The 7,933-nt window shown below is 42.4% G+C and overlaps 1 protein-coding gene across 1 annotated transcript; it reads right to left on the bottom strand.

Moving 5' to 3' along the window:
• Positions 1-2,048: 2,048 nt before the first annotated feature.
• dusp1 (dual specificity phosphatase 1) lies at positions 2,049-5,466 on the bottom strand. The gene is made up of 4 exons (XM_080465893.1): positions 4,761-5,466; positions 4,335-4,480; positions 4,001-4,220; positions 2,049-3,317 (listed from the first exon to the last, which is right to left on the bottom strand). The coding sequence occupies exons 1-4, from the start codon at positions 5,164-5,166 to the stop codon at positions 2,962-2,964; spliced, it is 1,128 nt and encodes a 375-aa protein (XP_080322019.1). The 5' UTR covers positions 5,167-5,466; the 3' UTR covers positions 2,049-2,961.
• Positions 5,467-7,933: the final 2,467 nt, after the last annotated feature.

Here is a 7,933-nt window from a genome sequence, read left to right as displayed (position 1 = left end):
TATAACCGGGAGGGGTGGGCTTCTGCCTCTTCCTGTCCTGGCAGCAGTTTCTCTTATATAACCATCGTTTTCATAGGATTGTGTTAATTAAAATGACTTTGAAGTTGAGTCAGAGCTCAGTTGCTAAATGAGAGAGCCAATTGACAACTTGGTGAAAATGACAGATGACGTTAGAGTCAGCTTCGTCCGACCGATGACTGAATGTTGGAGGATAATGTCAAGAAATGCAGGCGTCAGAGTCACAGAAACAGAGTTGAACATTTGAAGCCTTCAAAGGGATCAGGTAAGGTTTGAATTTCCAATAAATTGTATTAAATACACATGTTGTTTGTCTGTTTCTTTCCTTTCCTGGGAGCTGTTTTGTTTAAAGTATGGGGAAATAATGCTATTTTATATATATATATATATATATATATACATATGCATGTTGCCTGCAACAATCATAACTTTTAAATTTGCAGTCGTTAAATAATGTTTACTTTTAACATAAAGAAGTAAACATTACTCAATAATGTTTTATTTTACCTATATTTCACATATAAAAGATGTCGTTGACAATGTTGCTTTAATGATTTACTTGTCTAAATCAATTAGAAGGGAGCGTAATCGTGGTGGGAAAAATGAAATGCCCCTTGGATTCTGTCTGGCGCCCCCTCCCCAAGCGGCCCCACACTTTGAAAAAGCCCAATTTAAGAACATCCGCATCAGATCATAGAAGAGGCCCGACGACTTTAAAGACACGGACAGACACACAAACACCACCACCTCCCTCACAACTGCAGGAAACCTCACGACACAATGGCAGGCGGGGTGTCTTGGGGATCGGGGTCGAGGGGGGGGGGGTTAGGGTAAGGGGTGGGCTGCACATATGTCACTAAAATCACAGCTTGTCTGACGGAGCTGGTGAGGTAATGATTGAAGGAGCCTTTACTAATGTTCTTTTTTTTTTTTCTTGATTTTTAAAATCCCTCCTTCATGAAGAAGAGTACTACAAACTGTACATATATTTTCAAAGCATTACCAACGTTTTAGTGTTTTATTTCCCCCTGAGCTTTATAAGCAGACTTATTTTCCATTATTAGCTTCGAGAGCGTCGTCACGATCCCATCCAAAGGAAGCTTGGTCCCTCTTTTCTCACACCCCGCCATGGGTCACAGCCAATGTTTTGACTCATTTGCAAGCCAAACATATTCCTTTCCCTTTCACGGCTATCTCTTTCCCCACCTCCTCATTATCGCGCGAGGCCAAGGACACAAGGCCGGTGCTTGACTGAGCCCTGAATACGCTTTAGTTGTCGCACTTTTCCCAAACGCCTTGCAGCTGCTCCTATTGTGGCCGCGGAGGGAGGGCTCCTTGGCTGATTCTTTAAGCCTCCTGCTGTTGCCCTGGCCTTGGAGTGCGGCCCAAGCGATGGCTGACGCCATGACATCATGCCTCTTGTTTGGGTCCCCATGCAGATATATGATCGGATTCCATCACATCGAACGCAGAATGGAGGGTCCAAGAGAGTCTTGTGACAATCCAGATGATTGATCCCCGTTGACTTTGTTTTTGTGGATCATAAATACACCTTTTCCTCTTTAGTTTCTAAACGCATCATGGTTAATAGTCAATACGTTAAAAAAAGATTTTTTTTTTTAAGTTAAACAATTAGGTCACTTTATTGTTCACATAGCAAGTATTTCCAGAGGCAAAGCTGCTATTTCTATTGTGTTTGGTTTAGTAGAAGTGATTTCTATGGCAATGTACAGTATTTTATACTTCACAACAGTAAAAACTTATGGTCCACGATTGTATTGCTAACCATTTACATTACATTGACTTATGACTTTATTTTTATTTTCAGAATTTCAAGTGTGTTGATCTCACAAGTTAGTCTTAATGCTAAACAGGGTTTTTTTGTTTGTATTGTGTTTAAAATCATGTTCATTGTAAAACTAAACCTATCCCCACCTTCTTTATTTGCATGCAGTTGAGACATGCAAATCTCTATTCAGGTTTTTGTTGTTTTGTTGAAGCAAGAAGAAAAGAGCAGATCTCCAAATGAGTACGAAAAAAACAAATGAGATTTATTCAGCAGTATAAAAACAACATTTAAACAAACATTTGCAAAAATAGATATGATAACAAATATATTACTTTAGTCAATAAATATGTCAGAATGCAGTCAAAGAGGACTGTGTGGCCCCGGATTTAGTCTTTTTTTTTGGGGGGGGGGGGGGGGGCTTCTGTCCATCTCAGCGCTGCAGTACACAGTACGGAAATATGAGGTATTTTCTGGTCGGCTTCCCCAATCTGTCGGGATCGTCAGGGTTTCATGGTGTCTTGAAAGGTATTTTGCTTTTTGAATTGGCAACCTTTTCCGCTCAAAAACTGAACATGAAGACTCCTGCCACGTCTCCTCTGAGGAGAGGGATACATTCATTGTTCTTCAAACAAGGGTGTAACTTCCATGCCATGTTTCACAATACATGCTTTCCTTGACCAGTGCAGAAAGCGAAAAGGACATTTAAGAGGATTCCTGAGACAACTGTTAGCCCTCTCCATTCAGTTTGCTCAAAAATGATTGTGATTATCAAAAGCAGTTGCCTTCATTAAAAAAGAAACATCAGTCCTCTGAATAAAGATTATTCAGGATAATTCCTACGCGTGACTAACCTCCATTAACTTCTCAACTCTTTCGCGAGTCACTTAGGATTGAAAATGTGAATGACTTTCACATTTGGGAGGTTTACTATCAATACTGCCCGATGGTAATCATCGAATCTCCCTTTGAAATAACCAGGCCAATTAGTAAGGTTTGGCCTGCGGATCACAAGAGTCAAATGAACTGACCCAAACAATAGTACCCATTCTGTTCGGTGATACCAGCATCACCGGCGATGGATAACATTCAGGACCGTGATTTGTGAAGTGCTCAGCACAGTCCTTTGAGCGTTGCACCTCAGGTCCATAGTCTTTTCAGCAGCTCGGGGAGGTGGTGATGGGACTGTGGAGGAATGAGAGCTGACTCGTCGAGCTGTGCACGGGGATGGAGACGGGGAAGTTGAACACCGTGTTGCTGTTGCCGATGGCGGGGCTTCCCGCCTCCGAGGAACAGGTGGAGGTTGCCAGGACCTGGGACTCGAACTGAAGGAGCTGACCCATGAAGCTGAAGTTGGGGGAAATGATGCTGCGGCGCTGCTTGACAAACTCAAAGGCCTCGTCCAGCTTCACACGGTTGGTCCGCATGAGGTATGCTAGGCAGATGGTGGCGGAGCGGGAAATACCAGCTTGACAGTGCACAAACACACGACCTCCTTTATTTCTCACCGAGTCTGCGAGGAAAGAGAAAGCAAAATTACTGCTCAGCTCGCGTCAACGAGGTGACAAATGTGGAACTGAAGGTAAAACGCAGCCTGTCACAGGAAACCATCACGCCCAGAAATCTTTGCAACACTTTCAGTTTCTTTTTGAATTGAATAGCTCTCATTAAGACACAGGAAAGACAGTTAATAGCAGTGCGGGCTGTGAGTTTGTGGGGGTGATTCCCAAGGGAGGCGGACTGAACGGACAAAGAAGGGGAACAAACCCCCACTGGGGGTATTGATCTGGGACGGAGGCTGACAGTGAATGAGGAGAAATTGCCTTTTGTTTGGTCAGAACAAAGAGTGGTGTGGAGGGTGCTATTCACCACAGCCAGCCAACCTACTACAAAACTAGTTTGGAGCTGCCGCCTCGCAATTCATTAAAAAGGGGGAGGTAGTCTTTCTTTTAAGTACGCCTGAGGGCCGGTGATGATGTAACCCCCATTATTGTGCGGACAGGAGCCTGTGTTGAGCCAGCTGGTCGGTTTTGGAGGGAACTTTTTAAAATTTAAATCCAGCAGTCAAAGAGAGAAGCTGAGGAAGAGGGGGGGCTGGGTGTATGTGTTGCTTCCCACCAACGGGCTATGAGGTAACAGCTGTGACAGGCGCTCATGGTTAACAGTTGAGGGAGACAAGATGGTGCATGTGCTCACCGATAAACTCAATCGCCTCGTTGAACCACGAGCTGATATCGGCTTTGTGGTTGTCCTCCACGGGGATGCTCTTGTACAGGAAGGAGTCCTCAAAGTGGTTGGGGCAGTTGGCAGAGACGTTGATCAGAGCGGTGATCCCCAACATATCCAGCATGTCTTTTCTGGATGCATGGTAGGCACTACCAAGGTACAAGAAAGGCAAGATCTCCACTGGACCCCCCTAGATCATTTAAAAAAAAGAAACACACCACTGAGTCCCATGTAGAGCATCACAGCACGACGTATGAGCGTGTATTGTTTCTGAAGTTGTTCAAGCACATATCAGCGTACATACCTGGTCGTATAATGGTGTATTGCATGGACTGCAGTTTGGGTCTGCACTCCCAGGATGGCTGGAGTTCAGAGGCAAACTCAGACCTTGAGGAAGAGAAGGTTTGGTACACATCTCTGGATACTCTGAGGAAAATGTTTCAAATCCACCTGGAACAGATTCAAAAATACACAGTGATCAGAGCCACACAAACTCAACAGCTTTTTTTTTTTTTTTTTTTTTTTTTTAAAGGTGTCTCTAAATAAAGAACAACTGCTCATGGGGGCTATTTTGGAGCATTGTTTACCCCAGCACCAGCTGGTATGGTGACAGCTGGAAACTGCATTTGTTGCCCCGTTGTTAGGAAACACAACGTAAAAAAACCCCCCAAAAAAACAAACATTTAAAAAAAAAAAAAAAAAACATTTAAAAAATAGTTTTTTTTCTCACCTTTTAGAATATAGACTCTCTCTCCACAGCGGTCCCGGCACAGGGCAGTGACAGCCAGCATCAGGGTGCCGTCCTTCTTCGCCTGGCTTAAGTCCAAACTGCGGTCGTCCAGCAGCACCACGGACTGATACTCCCCGGACAGCAGCCGGGTCCGGGTGTCCTCGTTGGGGACTATGTGCTCCAGCCCCAGCCCGCCTCTGGCCCGCCGGCGCACGATGGTGCTGAAGCGCACGTTGGTGGAGCCCGAGATGTGGGACGAGTTGAAGGAGAGGAAGGAGCGACAGTCCAGCACCAGGCAGCCCGGGACGTCGCCCTCCAGCAAGCCACAGAGGGACGCACAGTCGATGGTGGGAACCTCCATTATGACCATAGTAGTACGGCTGGTTAGAAATGTTAATTCCAACATAAAGTTGTAGAAAAAAAAAACCCTCTCTTCCAATATCACAAACTTATGTTTGAAGCGCGAGTCCTTTGTTCCGGAAGGCTTGTTTTAAAAAGTTAAAAACAAAATAAAAACAATTTAAAAAACCAAAAACAAACAAGTAGTTTTAAGACAATTTAAGCTGGTCCGTTCTTCTTATTTAGTGTATCCGGTAGAAGCGGTCCTTTTCTTAAAGTTATAAATACACAATTTGACAGTGAGTAGCTTCTGCTCGTGGGCGCTTTGAAAAGCGCTTATAAACCAACTTGTGAATGAGAGTCCTCTGACGTCAAAGGGCCGCCCCTCCCTGGCGTACTGCCAACGCGGCCCACGTCATCACGACCGCCCCGCGTGCACACGCGGGACATTTCTGTACAAACGTACCGCACGTACGCGGGCACGCGGTGGCCACCACTTCAACAGGAGTAGTAGCTGGAGTTCTTTCTTTCTTTCTTTCTTTCTTTTTTTCTTTCTTTCTTTCTTTCTTTCTTTCTTTCTTTCTTTCTTTCTTTCTTTCACTTTTAATTCAACTCCTAATTCTTAAAAGTTCTTAATAATATGACAAATAATTTTTTCAAATATAGATAGATAGATAGATAGATAGATAGATAGATAGATAGATAGATAGATAGATAGATAGATAGATAGATAGATAGAGTTATATCAAAAATCATTCTGTCAAATGTTGTTGAGATAATTGGTACTCTAAGATTTAATGTTTAACTGTAACTGAACCCTCCACTACAGTTCTTTATCTTTATTGTGTCATAACAAAGAGGAAATTTGACAGACTTTACTGCTAGTCATGGTTATTACCATACAATTTGTGGTGCCATAATATCTTTACACTTCACTGTATTTACCAGAAAGTTGTAGAAAATATCCAATATAGCTTCTCCGAATTTGGCTTTATTTTAAACCAGTGTCTCAATGTGTAGTCTTACTCACCTCATAATTACAAAACGGATAGTAAACTGGTTTCAACCAGTTAGTCATACGGTCTCTCTGTCCAGAAATCATGAAAAAACACCCACTTCGTATTGATGACAGAAGTCAACAGACACTAGAATAGTGCACATGTTAGGATTGCGTCAGAATGACTTGTTCTCCATGTGCTAAGAGCAAGTGTATGTCACATTTATATCAACACGGCCATGTGTTTTATATATTTTTTATCAGGCGAATTGTATTTTTGTTTTTACCTCAAAATAGGATTCATTCAGTCGTTTCCTTTTTACTGATGACAATCACCAGTTCAATGACAGCTTTAGTTATATAATCATTGTCAATCTTATGATTGACAGTTTTAGCCATCTATGTGAATTAGTAATATGTCCGCAATTAAGGAATTTGGCAAAATTTCCATGATGTTAGTGTTTAATTAGATTCCTATTTTGCCTCTTCACCTGAGAGTTGACAAATAACAAGATAATAAGTAAATATCTGCCATGGGTGCCATAAAAGTTTATTCTTTGTTTTTATTAGGCAGCGGTACATAGTGTTCAATGCCCCGAGAGCAAAGGCCAACCATAAAAGTTAATCACTGTATAGAAATCTGAAGTCCAGTAAATTTCCACACGCGGAGAAACAAAACAGAGGAATACCAGGAAGACAACAGCAGATGGAGACCTGCTTTGTACATGACCCTGGTTGAGCAGATGGATGAGGTGTATATTTTCCCAAACGTGATCAGAGCTTGACTATATATATATATATAAAGGAAACATTATTGGGAAAACCCTTTTCATTCTTTCTGAGCAATGCTGCTGTCTCATAAAAAGGAACCATTATGGATGGACACTATTCATCTGTTGAAGAGGGCGTGTTCAATCCTTTTGTTTTGACAGTCACAGTATGACACACCGATGTTGTGTTGTTATGAAACATGTTCAGAAAATAGGTTGTGTGCAAAAGCAAACACTTACAAAGAACACAGTAGGCACAATTGTTTTGATTGAAATAACCAGTCCATTAAGATATACGTTATAGGAATCATATTTACAATTCTTATTTGGATGACAAACATTTTTTTCTTCAGTGACCGTTTCTATGGTCTTTATTATTGAACAGGACACGTAAAGATTGCAAAAATGGCTGAACTCTGAACTAGGGATGTGTTTATGTTCTGCTGACCAACTGGATAATGCATATTCTATACATGTGTATACGTTATACTGTTTCCATCTTCATTGGATCAGGCTGACATTATTGTAGGCCTTGATGTCATTCTCACTTTACTGTAACCCCGAACGAGAGTGAACTTTCTGCCCCGGGTAAATCCACATCAACACTGGTTTGTTTTTGGTGTTTTACTTCAAGCAAAAGGAAAATGGATGTGTTATGTGAGACAGGAAGAGAGGGGGGGGGGGGGGGGGGGGGGGGGGTTAGCTCAAAGCACAGAAACTGAACCAATCACAACAGAGTGCAAAAAACTTTTTGCCGGTTTAACCTCACACTCCCGTGAGATGAGTCAACTGTGAGGCACATGCCACAAAGCAAGAATGTTACACACTATATGGAGGAGGTAGGTCAAACGGGCTCTGAAAACAGTCTGTACCCAAACATTTTGTTCGAATGCGTCTCCCCTCAAGCTATGAAGCGGCGGGGTTACGAAAGACGTGAGACGTCTGATGAAGAGACAAACAGAGACAGCTGCTAGAAAGGTGACTCAGGGAAGCAGCTCTACTTGCTTTTCAAAGCCCTTTCATTGCTTTCCAGTATAATGACTTTTTTAAAATGTTATATGAAATGT

Source organism: Lipophrys pholis, assembly GCF_963383615.2.
Source record: "Lipophrys pholis genome assembly, chromosome: 6".
Taxonomy (NCBI): Eukaryota; Metazoa; Chordata; class Actinopteri; order Blenniiformes; family Blenniidae; genus Lipophrys; species Lipophrys pholis.
Note: the sequence above shows the minus strand (reverse complement) of the source record. Positions and strands in the feature narration are given on the sequence as shown.